At 44.1% G+C, this 17,325-nt stretch overlaps 1 protein-coding gene across 1 annotated transcript; it reads left to right on the forward strand.

Annotated features, from left to right (window-relative positions):
- Positions 1–387: 387 nt before the first annotated feature.
- On the forward strand, positions 388–15,858 carry f8 (coagulation factor VIII, procoagulant component). Its single transcript, XM_035649183.2, has 27 exons — positions 388–985; positions 1,467–1,567; positions 1,890–2,012; positions 3,505–3,717; positions 4,122–4,304; positions 4,494–4,597; positions 5,150–5,270; positions 5,368–5,647; positions 5,769–5,934; positions 6,079–6,166; positions 6,324–6,541; positions 6,650–6,794; positions 6,895–7,104; positions 7,644–8,503; positions 8,611–8,747; positions 9,188–9,353; positions 9,487–9,726; positions 10,103–10,331; positions 10,463–10,645; positions 10,770–10,886; positions 11,184–11,255; positions 11,440–11,525; positions 11,619–11,774; positions 12,455–12,599; positions 12,692–12,843; positions 14,475–14,657; positions 15,115–15,858. Exons 1-27 carry the CDS (start codon positions 819–821, stop codon positions 15,268–15,270), a joined length of 5,001 nt encoding a protein of 1,666 aa, XP_035505076.1. The 5' UTR covers positions 388–818; the 3' UTR covers positions 15,271–15,858.
- Positions 15,859–17,325: the final 1,467 nt, after the last annotated feature.

Below are 17,325 nucleotides of genomic sequence, written 5' to 3' on the forward strand. Positions count from 1 at the left end.
TAGTGACACACACACACCACCACCACACGCCCCCACATGTGCAACAGTCCAGTTGCCCGTCACAGAGTGACACCCCCTGCCTTTAAATGTCGCCGCCCGCAGCAGGAGCACCAGACCCGCGCACCAGACCCGCGCACCAGACCAGGGCACCAGACCCGAGCACCACCAGACCCGCGCACCAGACCCGAGCACCAGACCCGGGCACCAGACCCGAGCACCACCAGACCCGCGCACCAGACCCGAGCACCAGACCCGCGCACCAGACCCGGGCACCAGACCCGCGCACCAGACCCGGGCACCAGACCCGCGCACCAGACCCGAGCACCAGACCCGGGCACCAGACCCGCGCACCACCAGACCCGCGCACCAGACCCGGGCACTAGACCAGGGCACCAGACCCGAGCACCACCAGACCCGCGCACCAGACCCGAGCACCAGACCCGCGCACCAGACCAGGGCACCAGACCCGAGCACCACCAGACCCGCGCACCAGACCCGAGCACCAGACCCGCGCACCAGACCCGGGCACCAGACCCGAGCACCACCAGACCCGCGCACCAGACCCGAGCACCAGACCCGGGCACCAGACCCGAGCACCAGACCCGGGCACCAGACCCGCGCACCAGACCCGAGCACCACCAGACCCGCGCACCAGACCCGCGCACCAGACCCGAGCACCAGACCCGGGCACCAGACCCGCGCACCACCAGACCCGCGCACCAGACCCGAGCACCAGACCCGCGCACCAGACCCGAGCACCAGACCCGCGCACCAGAGCCGCGCACCACCAGACCCGGGAACCAGACCCGCGCACCGCGATGACAGCGATACTTCTGCTGCTGCTGCTGCCGCCGCAGCTGCTCTGCTCCGCCGCAGGAGGAGCTCCGCCGCCGGCCGCCGCCGTCAGAGAGTATTTCCTGGCGGCTGTGGAGATCGGCTGGGACTACATCTACCTGGATGACGCTGACCCACCGTCCGACCAGAGGTGAATACTAACAAGAATAATAATATTGTTTATTTATATAGCACCTTTCAGAAGCAGCTTCACAAAGTGCTTTCACAAAAACATACAAATCACAGACAATTAAAATCAGCATTACAACAGTAAGACGGTGTTCAGGTCACATATCTGTATAAAAAAAGATATAGATATAGAAAGATTAAAAAAAAGACGACATCACATAAAAGCAAGTCTATAGAAAAGGGTTTTTAAAAGTGACTTAAAAGAAGGAACCGACTGCCACACTTATCTCAATACTGGAATACTCCCTCTCTGTCTTGATGATGATGATTAAAGTTTGTAAAGCTTCTACTCTTAAACAGAATACAAGATCATGTTCTTCAGGAATGGATTCAAAAATATGGACTACTGCACTTGATGGAAATCAATTAATTAATAAATATGGTTGATTTCTTTTTAATTTTTCTGCAAGTTGGTTTCACTGACAGCCTGTACTTTTGTTCAGGAGGAGATCAGGAGACATTCCTCAAAAATACATCAAGGCAGTTTACAGGGAGTACACAGATTCCACATACTCTGTCCCCAAGCCAAGAGCAGCATGGACAGGTAGGTCGCCTTTGATTCTGTTCATTGTTACTGATGGCATCTTGGTCTCATTATCATGTTTTTATACTCTATTCTATTAATGACAAGTGAAAGCAATGATAAAAGACCAGGACCTTTCATTTAAATATCAAATTTTCAGTTGAATTACTTTTTAGTCAGTGATTTAGACACACATGGCGATTGCATGACTGAATGTTATCTGAGTTTTTCATCCGAATAACAAAACTTCATAGTTTCAGAGCATGGGTCTTCTGATTTTTTAAATTAGTATTATTATATTCATGAATTCCTAAAGTAAGTTGTATTGCACTACTGGTTGCAGGTATTCAAGGCCCGGTGATCGTCGCTCGGGCTGGTGACAGAGTAGTGGTCCACTTCAAGAACCTGGCCTCTCAGCCCTACAGCGTCAGCCCTGTGGGGATCACCTACTGGAAACAGTCTGAAGGTAAATTGAAGCTGTCATCATTTGACATTTTAAACCCTTTGGCTCATCACAAACTGGACATTAGTCAGCGGCATTCTGTTCATATTGGTCAAATACTGAGCAAGAACTTGACTCAGCTTTTTGACTAATTTTTTTCCTAAGAATAAAGTCAAGCGGTCAAGCCAGATCGCAGGAAGATTTGTCTTTTGGATAATTGAGACTGAAGGTGATCAAAATTAAAGCAACTCCTCTGGTCAATCAAATCCAGTTAGAGGATCAACTAACGACTATGTGAGCTGCCCGTGTTCCATCAGAATTTCCTTGTTACTAAAACAATTTCACCAATTCATCTACACAAGGCCTTTTGTGGGGATTATTTTTTTTATTATTTGACTTTAATCTAGAAATATAAAGTTTATTCTAGACATTTTGATCATACACAATTTGCAAAATCAGAAAAGAAAAATTCTCTTCTGATTTAGTTTGACTATTATTTTATTCCCCCCACCAATGTGACTTAGTTTAAAGCAAAATTTAATAAAGAGTTTGTTTACTGAAAACGACACAGATGTTAATCTAACTATAACCATATTACTGACAGAAACAAACCTTATGGGGATAGTTATGGGCGGTCTGATTAATTCAAAGTGTTTGGTTTGGGAATCTTCGAGGAAAAAAAAATTGTTTTCAAGGAAAAAAAGTTGCCTCCTAATTCTTTAGAAATTGCTGCGGTCAACGGTTTTCATTATCTCGTGTGTGCAGATTTTGTGCAGCATGTTAGAGCCAAACACTCACACGATTAGATTTCTGATAAAAAAAAATTCTGAAATCTAATGAGGTTAAAATACTGTTTTACTTGCTCCTACCGATAAGGAAATGATTGAACTTCCCTAATGTGAGAAGCTTGTGAGCGTTAATCCCCTTCACAGCAGCCACTGGCATACGTCCTAATGCTGCTGTAGATCCCGAGCAGTCAGTTCCTGTAAGCGCTTCGTGTCTTTTCCTGCCACTGGTCCCATTCTTATAACGGAGTTTATCATAATCTGAAAAGCTGCTCCTGTCACGTCCAGGAATAAAGCTTCATGAGGCGGATCTAGTGAAAATCGAGTCACATGGGAAGGAGGGGTTGTTGCCTGTGAGTGTGTGTCTGTGCACCTGTGTGTGTGTGTGTGTGTGTGTGTGAGAGTTAGATCTTCTCCTGGATCTGTTTTTTCACCACAGCACTTAGGTCCTACTTGGCTCCAGAAACTATAATTTTAATTTTAAACAAACACAAATGGAAAAACACTTATTCATGCAACTGATTGATCGATCAGTCAATCAATTAACGTATTAATTTACTTGTTACCTGTTAGCAGAGTAATTTTCATCCTTCAGTGAGGTTTTAAGGATTTTATCAGATTGCATTCATCATTTTATTCTGCAGTGACAATATTTTTCCTGCTTTCCCCCGCCCTCCCACTTCTTCGTGGTCATAAATGAGTCAGGGTCATGCTGTGTCTCTCCTTTCCAGGAGCCGGGTACGATGACTCCACAGCGGGTCAGGAGAAGGAGGATGACGCCATCCTTCCAGGAGGATACTACGAGTACGTGTGGGACATCAGCCCTAAAGACGGACCCACCAGCAGCGACCCCGAATGCCTCACCTACTCCTACTCATCCCAGGTGGACACAGTCCGGGACGTCAACTCAGGACTCATCGGTGCCTTGCTCATCTGCAAAACGAGTCAGTATTTTGAGGAGCAAAAGGAAACTCTAATCTGTCATATGTCAGAAATTAACATTCGGAATGTTCTGGAATGGAGCTTTACAAAGTCCTAAAAATAATGAATGTAGCTTGGGCTTGAACACTACAGGCACAACATTACCAACCAAGGTTGCAGAATTTTGAGAACGCAAACCTTTACCATTGTAAAATCATATCCAATTCAAACACTCACGTACACAATTTCACACAGAAGTGGAACTTGTAGTTGGTTAGCCCGTGCTGTTCTCTCAATCTCAAAATAGCCTAATTCCTGAGCCTCTGGCTGGACAATGACATTGTCCACATACCATCACATCATGCTCTTTAAACCCCTCATTACGCTTTACGCGTGTCTGCGTCTGTGTCTACGTTGTCCTTCACAGGTGCCTTCACAGACCAAGGCCAGAGGAGGAATCCAGCTTTCGTCCTGCTGTTTGCAGTGTTTGATGAGACCAAGAGCTGGTATGGAGAGGTCGGAGAGAGGATGAGCCGGGAGAAGTTCAAGAGGAGCTTTGGCAGGAAGGAATACCACACCATCAATGGATATGTCAACTCTACGTTACCTGGTAATGAACCAGACAGAGAGTTTGTTCCATGAGGTTGCGTTGTAATGTTAAGTGTTGCTAACACTCAGTGTATCAGTGGCTGTGTTGTACGTGGTCGGCACCGGAATTCAGCCTCATTTTCCCCCTCTCTTTTATGTGTGTGTGTGTGTGCGTGTGTGTGTGTGTGTGTGTGTGTTTGTGTGTGTGTAGGTTTGACAATGTGTCACGGCCATAATCATGTGTTATGGCATTTAATTGGCGTGGGCACAGCTCCAAAAATCCACTCCATTCAGTTTCAGGATCACACTCTGCAGGTAATTCAAGTATTCACATGAAAGTCAGTCTAAGATAACAGATTTTAATGAATCATTTTTTTTGACTATTCAGTTCCAAAATGTGAAGAGATGATTTTTACTTAGCTCAGGTCCACCCTGCCTTTTCAAGGTGAGAATCAATGCCTCCTTTTCTACTTTTGCACTAGCTGCATGTCTTATATATGATATGACTGCCCGTCCATGTCCTTCAACACTGAGTTGTGAGTAAAGAGGAGCCGCAAAAAGCTCAAAAGCCGACTTGCCAAAAGCACGAATTCCTGAGTCTAGCCTGACCTTGACTTCCGTTTGAGATAAATGTCATTGCTTCTTTAATTATATCATGTACAGTGTGCAGCATGCCTGTTTATTTGTTAATCCCATGTGATTTGAAAGACTCTTTTCTCTACTCAATTTAATTCCTTTTTCACAAATGACATTTATTGTTTGCCTGTCATAAACCAAATTATACTTTCTCACAATTGTACAACTTTATTATCACGTTTCAACTGCGTTGTCTAAAACCTAGTGCATTGACATTGACTGTTTTTTCAGCTGTTGACTCATCGTAAAATCAACATGGAGCTGACCCCTATGACCTTCATCACAGCGGAAATGAGACCCGCTGCTATAGGCCGCTTCCTCATCAGCTGTCAGATACACGCCCACCGCCACGGTAACGACACACATCTGTTAATTTTGAGAGAAATGTATTTATCTCTTCAGTCTTAGTCTTAACTCTGATTGCAACTGATCACCCCTGCTTCACCCAGACGGCATGAACGCGTTGTTCGCGGTGGAGAAATGCATCGAGCCCGCCACTCCGCTGGGACCTGACCTGCGTCACGTCAAACACGAGGATTATGGGGACTACAGTGAGGACTACAGTGATGAAGATGATGGAAATTTGTTCAACACCATTAGCTTCCAGCCCAAGAAGCTACAAGTGCAAGCGAGGGCCAGCAGAGGACAGGAGTCTAAAACCTGGAAGCATTACATCGCAGCTGAAGAGGTCGACTGGGACTATGCCCCTCATCTCAAACCCTCAGACAGGTAGGAAAGATGGAGGAGGGAGAGGAAATTGGAAGAAGATCAGAAAGTGGCTCCCTGAATTGATTTGAATTAAACGGATTGTTTGTGATAAAGTTGTTGTCTTCTGTCTCCGCCACCACAGTGAGTTGCAGTCTGCATATTTGCCTGCGTCTCCCCATCACCTGGGTTACAAGTATAAAAAGGTGGCGTATGTAGAATACACAGATGCATCTTTCACTCAGAGGAAAAAACTTGCCAAGAATTTACTGGGTCCACTTCTGAAAGGAAAAGTCAATGATCAGTTACATGTGAGTGAGTCAAATTATTTTCAATCATTATCACAGTTTTATTTGTGTACGAGAAGTGTGAGATAACAGTTTTGATGAATGATTGTGCAAGCTCCTTATATGACTTTCTGCTGATCTTATGTTTGGTTTAAATTGTGTCTCCAGATCATTTTCAAAAACATGGCCAGTCGCCCCTTCAATATCTACCCCAACGGCCTAACCAAGATCTTTCCACTGCAGAGGAGCACAAATGGTAAGATTTATCACAGACATGAACCAACATCTTATAATATTTTCATAACTTTTGTGTGCCGTCTTTCCTGCTCTCTGTTGGTCTTGTTTCCATTCTGTTTTCTCCTGTTGCAACACCCCAACATCACAATTCGATCTAATTTCCTCTTATCAAACAGTTGCAGAGAACGACTTGCGCTCCATGGGAGTGGCCCCCAATGGGACGTTTGGCTACATATGGAGGCTAACAACAGATGATGGGCCCTTGGGGGGAGACCCCCAGTGTCTGACCCAGCTGTATCAGAGCACCATCTCACCAGAGAGAGACTTGGTATCGGGGCTGGTGGGCACCCTGCTCATCTGCAAGTATGATGCCATCGACACCAGAGGACACCTGGTGAGAACGCTTAAGAATCTGCACACAACGGTTGTATTTGGAAAAAATCTTGTCAGAATGTTATTTTATATCTTGTGTCTCTTCTACTGAATCTGTATTTCCACACAGTTGGGCCCAGACAAAGAGTGGAGATTGATATTTGCTGTGTTCGATGAGAACAGAAGTTGGTACTTCAATGAAAACATGCAGAAGTCCAGCAAGAACTCCACTAACACCAATGACCCTGACTTCTACAACTCCAACGTCATTTACAGTGAGTTCACTTTGACGCTAAATTTGTGTATTTACCTCCTCTTAATGATGACCAATGACATACATTATCAGTGCTACTTTTAATTTCCCTCCTCTTCCAGGTGTGAACGGTATCATGTTCAGCGGGCGTCAGTTTGTGATGTGTCAGACTGATGTCACCTTCTGGCACGTGGTCAGTGTGGGTACCCAGAGCGACTTCCTCTCCGTTTACTTCACGGGAAACCTGTTTCAGTACCAAGGCCTCTACCAGTCTGTGCTCACCTTATTCCCCATGACTGGCATGACCGTTCCCATGGAGACAGAGCTGACAGGTAAGGTCTTGGACATGTAAACCTGTCTCTCAGACATGGATTCACACTGATCTATTGGTCGTTGTAATGCAGCAACAATTTTTAGACAAGAATTTGTCAAAAAACTACGACCAAAAGCCAAATCAGAAATATGTAAATATTTTACAGATAGTGCCTGTACATGACAGCACAGATTTGTGAATTGTTGAATGTGGGAAATATTACAATCTTTAGCGGTTCACTTGTTTACAACACACACTGGCAGAATCATGGAGAGAAGCGTCATCTGTCAGGCTTCAGGTGACACCATGACATGTTAAATAGTCAAGTTATGATCACATGAATGCGCCTGTCCAGGGAAGTCACACACGTGCTAAAAATCCTTTTTGCTTTTTCTCTTTGTGAGTATTGAGAATTAAGACCACTATTTCTAGACCACTGTCCAAATTGCCAGTATTGACACAAATGAAGGCATTTGTGCTGCTGTTCGGTCTCCCACGACACACCAACAGTGCACACACTCGAGTCAAATATTAACGTTTGCCTTTCTCTTCTCTCAGGTGAGTGGGAGATCAGTGCCTTTGATGGCAACCTCAAGAGCCGAGGGATGAGCATCCGTTACACCGTTCGTCCTTGCGACAATGGGGACTTCCCACTAGTCGATCGAGATGAAGATGGGGATGATATCTCTGACTACATCGATGAGATTGATCTACGACCAAGAGGCAGAAGACCTCAAAACCACACGGTTTTGGTGCAGGTGTGCAAGAAGAACAATACTCAGGCAGGAAACTCTACAGGGAAAAATGCAACTCTTATTACGACTGCTGAGGGACAGGAAAGATGTCAGCTGAAGAGAGTCCGGGTAACGTCACTAGGAGGAGAAATACCAGGCAAGATGTCAGAGGGAGAAATCCCTCAGGAGATCTTGGAGGAAATAGAGAGAGACGGCGAGTGGACAGTCAATCAGAATGGGACTGAACCTGGAGAAAAGAGAGTCGGCAGGCAGAGGAGACAGGCAGAGGGAAACTGGACAGGCGGAGACATCAGCTCTGGAGCCTCAGAGGATGGAGGAACCGGGATGGAGATTGTGGAGAACAGGACTGACACTGGTGCAGAGGACAAGTCTGAGGAAAGGAGAGACGTGCCAAGTGAAACGTTTGGAACGACGGAGGAGCTGGAAGAGGGCAACGAGATCTCTCTCAACGGCACTCCACTGCTGAGAAAGGACTCGGCCTCTGGTGCGGAACCAAGCCCATCGGAAGAAATGGGTGAAAAGTTTGTTTGGAAAAACCTCATTCAGGCAGAACCTGAGCCACTGACAGTGGATCTGCTGGATCTGGAATACAACTACACCGCTGCAAACAACAACCAAACACAAATTGGTCTGTCTCTAGACTATGACGACTATGGCCAACAGGTACCATTTTCTGTGTGTCTCCTGTTTACATTTATTAAGTACATGTAATTCCATACCACAAACACAACCCCACTAATTGCAATGTATTTATTACAAAAAATTTGTAGGGGAACAGCACTTCAGATATTTTCGATTATGTGGACCCACGCTCTGGAGGGATCAGATATCGCACTTACTACATTGCTGCAGAGGAGATCTCATGGGACTACGGCATCAGAAAACCACATCAGCTCATCAAACCCAGGTTGTGGCAATATTTCATCCAGGTTTTTTGTGCAGGGCTTGGAAGGAAGTTAGTTTGTAAGATCGTTTAACCCTTATACACAATACACAAATTCTATCGAGAGTTATATGAGAAGTTCAATAACAAAAAGAAACAGCTAGCCTGGCAGTCCAAAATAAAATATAAAATATGCCTGTCAACACCTAAACAGTTCACTAATTTACATGTTGCATCTCATTTGTTTAATCTGTACATTAGCTGAAATGTAGACGCAACAACTTGTGGTTTTATGCTAAGCTAAATTAATTTCCTCCGGGCTCTATCCTCCAATTGACATTATTTAACATTTAAATTGAAGTGTGTTTTTGATTAACTATGTTTTGCGCATATATATTTGAAAAATATATTTGAAAATCTAATCAGTGTTAAAGCAGCGGTACTAACTCCGGCCCTCCCTTTAGAGAGATGCGTCGAGGGATGAGGAAGTTCCTGCCAGAGTATAAGAAGGTGGTGTTTCAGGCCTACAAGGGCGAAGACTTCCTGAATCCCATACCCAGAGGAGAGCTTCAAGAACACCTGGGAATCATGGGACCTTTCATCCGAGCTGAGATCAACGATCTTGTCACTGTGAGTGAAGCTGTAGCCCAAGCAAAATAAAACAATTGGAACAAATGCTACTGTGGAAGATGGAGCTCTTTGTTCACAACCGTCTCTCTTTTGATTGGTGTTTGATCTTGTTTCCCTTTTTGTCGAATTCAAGGTGATCTTTAAAAACAAGGCATCCAGGCCTTACTCGTTTCACCTTCAGGGAGTCTACGATCGCAGCCAGGGGGCCGGCGTAGTGCAAACCCATGCTTCCTCTGCCCCACCCGGGGTCCCGGGGGAGCCTGTGGCCCCTGGGGAGGTGCGGACGTATAACTGGAGAATAACCAGGAAACAAGGGCCCACGGACCATGAATTTGACTGCAAGACCGGGGCTTACTTCTCCACCGTGGATAAGGTCTGTAGCCTTCACGTTTTTGATGGACGTACAGCAAGAACCTGTGTCTGTACAGTATATGTGTTTGTGTGTGTGTGCATGCAAAGCAGTGAATGCCTAAATCTATTTATCTGATTTATTCATCCTGCTTATTACATTTACATACAAACTTATCAAAATGAATATATAAGATTGTTGTAGTTGGCAAAAGCTTAGAATAAAATTTTAAAAATCTTGAATCAATTCTTGTTTTTTTCCTCGCGAGGACACAAAATGGCAACAAGAAAACATTTCCTGTAGTGATTCACAAGTTGATTTGTGATATTATTGCCTAAAAAACCATGGCTGTATTTCAAATGGCAAAGATAACTCGTACTGTATTTATTTCCATATTTAGGAGAAGGACCTTCATTCAGGTCTGATCGGTCCACTGGTGATCTGTAAGCCTGGCACCCTGCGCACTCCTCAGAACACACAGCCAGACGTCCAAGAGTTTTCCCTGCTCTTCCACACCTTCGATGAAACTAAAAGCTGGTACCTGGAGGAGAATCTGCGGCGACACTGTGCCCCACCCTGTCAGGTCAACACCGAGGACCCCTGGTACCACATCAGCAATAAGTTTTCAGGTAATTGGGAGATAATACGGTTGATTGTTGCTGTCATGTTTTAATCGTCAGTCTTAACAATTTGTTGCAGCTGTTTTAATGACAAACTTTTTTTCTCCCTCAGAAATAATGCTTGTGCTTTTTCCATGTAGCAATAAATGGTTACGTGGCTGAGACACTTCCTGGTCTGTTGGTTGCCCAGCACCAGCAAATGAGGTGGCACCTGCTGAATGTAGGAAGCGACGGAGAATACCACGCTGTGCAATTCCACGGTTTGCCTTTCACCCTTCACACTGAACAGGAACACCGTATGGGGGTCTACAACCTCTTCCCTGGTAAATGCACATTCATATGTGCTTGTATATATTTATACATTTACTCATGAAACCTCTCTCCTTTACTATGCTGTCTCATGTATTCTATTGCCCTGTGTCACCTCTTTATTCCCGCCCCCTCCAGGAGTGTTTGGCACAGTGGAGATGAGACCCCCCACCGTTGGCACATGGCTGGTGGAGTGCACCATTGGAGACTACCAACTGGCTGGCATGAGGGCTAAACTACTGGTGTATAATCCCCGTAAGTACACATGTATGAGGTTATTGGAACCATAACATAATTAGGGAATCAAATTAGTAATGGTGTATTTACTTGTAATAATTTTTAGCTGTGACAGCGTTCTGTTGTTCCTGAACTCCAATGATTTGACAGGTGCATTGCAATGGGTTAGGCAAAGCAGGCAATCAATACGTGTTCTTTTCCCACATTTATTTATTCCTTAAATATTTTGGTATTTCTGATTGTCTGAGGTAAACTTTGGGAGAATTTGGGAAATTGTAGAGTGATGGAATTTTCTTGTGGTTTTTTTTCTCACAGGATGTGTCTTGCCTCTGGGGATGAAATCGGGAAGAATTGAGGATTCCCAGATTACGGCATCAGATCACTTATGTAAGACACTTGTTTGAACTTCCACGTAACAACTTATCACAAAAAACACACCAATAAGAACCACAAACACCCAGTGCACTAGAAAAGTGTGCAAGAAAATACCCCAAGCAGCTTTATGAAATCTTAAGCCCTGGAAATGTCCCACATTAAGTAGGATTGTAAACATGTTCACACGTGTGTCCAGACAACTGGGAGCCCAGGCTGGCGAGGCTGGATCAGTCGGGTTACATCAATGCCTGGATGGGCAGAAACAAGATGTCATGGCTACAGGTCAGACACAAAGACCCTTTTTTCTATTTGACGTTTGAACAGTGTTTACATAGAGCACAGTGAAATGTATTGTGTGTGTGTGTGTGTTGTAAGGTGGACCTGCGGAGGCCCACCCTACTGCATGGTGTGCAGACACAGGGCGTCAAGTCGAAGCTGCGGGACCACTACATCACGTTGTTCACCATCTCCTACAGCCTGGACCAGGAAACCTGGACCACTTACAAAGGAAACAGCACCAGGCCAAACAATGTATGTCTTCTGCCGTGGTATCACAGTAGGATTAGGGTTTAATATTTATCAGTAATGAAATGTGGATTCCCTCAGGAAATTGGTTCCTCAGTATTGCAGAGGCTGAGCCAAGAATACAAGCAGTTATGGAACATGCAGTCCCCAGATCATCAGATAAAGAGACCTTGTGACCCCTCTGCCATTATGTCAAGCCCCAGACATTTGGATATGTAAGGTGGATGTGGATACACCTCGAACCATTTCCTGTGTCGGGAAGATGAGCCATAATCCTAAATTAGCACATCATGTTCAAACTCAGTTACAATACATTCAAGTGAAAAATGAATTTGCTATTTACTGGAGCTGATGACTACATCATTAAGATTTAAACTAGGCTACAAATGGCCTTTTTAATGACCTCGGAAGTTCCAAACCTTCAACGTTTAGCAGATAGATAGATTTTCTACCCCCCGGTCAGCCGTTGATTGCAGTTAGCACAAAAAGCAATTCAACTTGCAAACATACTTAGTATTGATGATTTGGTAACTGGTATATTAACATTTAATCTCCTTAGTTTGTGTTAGCCAAAGAAGTCAAGCTGTTGTTGAAATCAGTGTAAGAAAAACTAAGGAAACATTTTTGCAGCAAAGATGATGATGATGGTTGATGAATGTTAAACTGTCTGTGTGCCTCTCTTTTAGGTATTTCACGGCAACCTGGACAGCTCCAGGGTGAAAAACAACCACTTCTCTCCACCGTTTGTGGCTCGCTACGTCCGGGTTCAGCCACTGGTTTTTGTGCAAAAGCCGGCTCTCCGACTGGAGCTGCTGGGCTGCGATCTCAACAGTGAGTTGTACCAAACAGTAGCGGAGGGATCATTTTACTGCGGGAAAGTGCTGAGAAGGACATCGTGTGTTTGGTTGTGTGTGCGTCACCAGGCTGCTCGCTCCCTCTCGGGCTCCAGAGGAGGCTGATTCCTGACAGCAGCTTCAGTGCCTCCACATTTTACTCGTCTCGTCTGCTGTGGAGCTGGAGCCCCAGCCTCGCACGGCTCCATCAGGAGGGCGCAGTCAACGCCTGGAGACCAATGGTGAACATACACACATTACACTCAAACATTCACAAATACATCTACACAGGCAAGGCCAAATCAGTATTCTTGGGGGGAAAAAGTTAAAACTCAATAAATGTTTTGCGATGTAACAACAGTTTGCCACGACTTCAGCTCCTCTCACATTGGTTCCTGACATACACACTGACCTTTACATGACCTGCACTAAGTAAAAAGCAGTCAGCACTGACTACCATTGACAGACACTGTTCTGGTCTCAATAATGGATTCATAATATCGCTGAACATGTGAAAAACTTAACATGCAACGTCTTCGTTGCACATGAGCTACAACCTGTGAAGACTGGACGCAGTGGGGGAAACAGCTATAAGCTCCCTCTTTGATTTGAAATCTGTATCACCTCTCACAGTCAGACGTCAAACACACATTCATTTAGAAGAGTAGCCGTCCGTCTTGTCGTCTGCCACAGCAGCACTGTTCGAGGGACACCAAGACAAAGTGACACTATGACAAAAAACAGAGTTATGCATCATAAGACTCATTCTCTCCGTCTCTATCCACATATTATTTTTGCCTCGTAGTTCCTCCTCTCCTCCCGTCTCCAGCTTATCGATTTCACACTTTGCGGCACTGAGCTTTAGAGGTGTGACTGTCAAACTGTTGAGCTGTTATTAAACGTCACACGGCAAACAGCGCAGAGCACTTATGATTAATGGATAGGGGTCAAACACTTTGGGTCGACTGTTATCTAATATTGCGTTACAAAAGGACTGTTGAGGCCTTTTTTTCCGTTTAAACACTCTTAAAGGTTTATGAGCATTTGTCCTTTAACAGCAGTCACAGTCTGCATTCAGCTGTGTCATTGTTCATGACCAAAGTGTTGCTAATGTGCTTCAGGATGCAGGTTATAATCAGTCGACCCTGATTTACTTTTCCTGGTTGGTATAAATATGAGTGGTTTGGGTTTTAAAATTATAATTGTGAAAGTGGTGCTTGGACCTGCTCCAGTTCAGAAGTGAATCGTTTTAGTTTGCTCTCGTGTCCAAGCAATCGTCTCTTTTACCTGTTGAAAATTAAAGTTGTCCACAAATGATTCAAGAGCTAGATTTCGCCTTGCTAACAGTTCATCTGGTTTCGGCAGATTTTATTGCGTCACGTCAAAAACATGCACCACCAGAAACTGTTCCTGGTTTAAAAGTTTCCTAATCTTTCTGGAGTAATGTTGCAGAGGAAGCGGCGTGCTGTTGCCTTTGGCCATCTCTACATCTGCTTTTTTTTTCTCGTTTGCTTTGCTTAGTTTGTTCAGAAGCTGGTCTTCCTTTTTTCCGGTGTTATAAAGTTTCCTTCATTTTTTTTTTAATTACTTTTGACTTTTGTATTTCCGTTCATACTATTTCATAATGTCCCTCTGCTCATAATATCGTACATGATGGTGCGTTTAGTTCAGGAGTTTCTACAGTGAGTAACAAATCAGTACATTTAAAAAAAGGAAAGTGATGTGTATATTTTATTTGAGCATTTTAGGATAAAAAAAAATTTGTAGCAAGCTATTTCCAAACTAGGAGAGACTTCAGCTCTTGAGGTGCAAATTTTTTAACTATTTTCTCTTCTGAGATCTAAAAATGTTTCCTCTTTCCCCTTCATCCCAGCACGACAACCCCCACGAGTGGCTGCAGGTGGACCTGGGGAAGGTCAGACGCATCACAGGCGTCATAACCCAAGGAGCGCGATCAATGTTGACCCAAATGATGGTGACGGAGTTCTCAGTCACCGTCAGCCATGATGGAAAGTCCTGGAGCAGTGTGTTGGAGGGCAGCTCCGGAAAAGAACAGGTAGACCATGTGGGCATCCAGTCTGGTTACCTGCCCGGTTACTGCTGCATAAAAACTGTCCATGACCGTGCAATGACTCACTTTGTCTTTACTCATTTCCCTTATTCCTTCAATGAATCATTAATACAGGCCGAAACTCTCCAAGATCCAATTACTATGGATGAGTCACTGTGTTTTATGGAGCTGAAAGCCCACCAGAAGATTTCTATTAAACTTTTAGTGACACAATGTACTGAATGCTGGGTTGAAGCTTAAAAATACCTGAAATTAATAAGAACTTCTTGGTAAATAATTACTTTTGAGTATCAAAAATCAGTTTTCCCCCCTGTACATAGGCCTGCATGAGAAGGATACATTTTTGTTTTAGCTAATCTGTAATCAGTGACCTTCAGTGTTTGTTACAATCCTTCCATCTACTAACCTTCATTTCTTTCCTTCTTTCCTTACTTGCCCTCAGATCTTCACAGGGAACAGTGATACTGATGAGGAAGCTGTCACGATTTTCGATCCTCCTTTGTTCGGCCAATACCTCCGTGTCCACCCGCGGGGCTGGATCAACAACATCGCCCTGCGTCTGGAGGTCCTGGGCTGTGACACACAGCAGGCGCCCTGAAACCACCGGAGTCGTCAACCTGCCTGAAGCAGCAGTTTTGGTAGTTGTGTGTGTGTGTGTCCGTGTGTGTGTGTGTGTGTCCGTGTGTGTGTGTGTGTGTGTGTCCGTGTGTGTGTGTGTGTGTGTGTGTGTGTGTGTGTGTGTGTGTGTGTGTGTGAGTGTGTGTGAGTGTCTCTTATTTTAACTATTTTAACGGGTGATGAGTGAAATTGTTACGTCGAGCACTTCTTAAGTTATATATAAAATGTTAGACTTGTATGGCAAATGCTGTTTCTTCCGTAGCCACAACTTTGTTTACATTCTGGTCTTTTTGCTCGTGTGGCGTCGTATCATTTTATTGCTGTCTCAGAAATAACTGTGTTTGAGGTCGTATTAAAATGGACATTATGTGGTCAAAAGCTTAGACATCAGTTTGAAGATATATACACTGATAAGCTGTGCAAAACCACAGAGCAAACTTTTGGATCGTAAGCTTGTGTAAATATTTCAGACTCAGAAGGATATACAGTTTGACTGGTTGTATATCATTGGAAAAGTTTCTATAATTATTTTTTGCTTTATTAGAATTTATATAAACAATGAATCACATATAGTTACAGTGGTGTTTATTTCATATTTCATTTCTTGAATTTCAAATTCTTCAAGTTGACAAATTCGCTTTCCAGCTGAAGGCAGAATTATAACGAAGCTCTGTGCCATGTTCAGGACGGTGTTTGAACATCAGCAGCTTCGGACAATAGCCTGAAGATACACAGTTTCCTCTGCTTTACTTTATGTTTTCTTCCGTCTTTCCAGTACGTCATCTCTGTTCTTTCTTCGGTCCATCTGTCTTGAGTCCAGAATGTTCCTGGACTGTTATTTTGTCTTATCCACTCCCACCAGGTCGCCCTGGTAGAAACAATGAACAACTCAGCTCCAACATTGTCCTGAAACAAGTTAAAATATCTGGTGTGGGAAAAACAAGTACGTTCACAGAAGATGAAATTCTGAGTGGACTGGAAGGGGAAACGGTAAGATCAACAAGGTGCGGCCGTGCTTCTGTCTCGAGCTGTGTGTTTTGGGCCTGAGTGTGTGAAGCTTGAAAACATGAGTAGCGCCGTTTGTGGGTCCGACCGACCTTTATCACCTCACTATCAGCTGAGGAAGTTTCCGGGCTGGGGTGTGTGTTTCGTTTGGAGGACAGAGTAATACTGGACAGGACGTGTGTTGGCAGAGACAGAGCAGCGGCACATTATGCCCGGCTGTCACACTTTATCTCTCTGAAAACAAAAAACACACTGTCCGTTATCTCAGCAACACGACGCGGCACCTGTGTTCGGCTCCAACTGAACAATTGTGGGTTTTTTGGAGCGTGTGAAAGAACCGACAAATAAAGGCTAAACATCTACAATAGAGACTAAACACCATGGGCCGTACTGACGCTTTTACACTATTTACTCATCATCTCCAAATTCTTCTTCTACCTTGAAAGCTAGGTGGGTGTATTTAACCTCCGTTCAGTAGTATGAGTAGTGAGTTGCTGACCTGACTCTCTCAATTCTGACTCCCTCCTACTTTAGGTACTGTTCTTTCATTAGGTAAGTTGCTTTCATTATCGATTAATCAGCCGATTGATGTCTTCAACTGCCCATTTTGCTCGATAGGTGAGGATTTGTTTAATCTGACATCAGACGCCAAAGAGAAGCAGCTCCTGCCATCATATGAGAGAGGATAGTGTATTATAATGAGTAATGTTCCTGTTTCTGCACATTCCACGGACGCAAAATTACTGAGCTCGTTTCATTAACAAATAAATCACTATTAAAAAAGAATATTGTAAACAAGAGAGGACAGAGACACAAAAACTTTTTGTTATTTAGCATGGCCCATGAAGGATGTTGTAAAAAATTGAAGACAAGTTTCACCACAAGTTTCCTCTTTTTTTCTTCTTCCTTCAGTTTGCGACAGAAGCCCAATTTTGCTAATGAGAATGAATTCAAAGTTACACTATTACAAAATATTTATACAAACTTTGGTAGAACGTGTGGCTTCCAAAGTGATACTTCTCCTTTGTTT

The sequence above is a fragment of the Scophthalmus maximus genome, chromosome 9 (genome assembly GCF_022379125.1).
Source record: "Scophthalmus maximus strain ysfricsl-2021 chromosome 9, ASM2237912v1, whole genome shotgun sequence".
In the NCBI taxonomy this organism is placed as follows: Eukaryota; Metazoa; Chordata; class Actinopteri; order Pleuronectiformes; family Scophthalmidae; genus Scophthalmus; species Scophthalmus maximus.

Bases quoted from the DNA above. Each gene is read 5' to 3' on its own strand.
- f8 (XM_035649183.2), top strand. From the start codon at position 819: ATGACAGCGATACTTCTGCTGCTGCTGCTGCCGCCGCAGCTGCTCTGC. The intron at 986-1,466 runs GTGAATACTAAC...ACTTTTGTTCAG, and splicing joins GACCCACCGTCCGACCAGAG to GAGGAGATCAGGAGACATTC. The intron at 12,844-14,474 runs GTGAACATACAC...CCTTCATCCCAG, and splicing joins TCAACGCCTGGAGACCAATG to CACGACAACCCCCACGAGTG.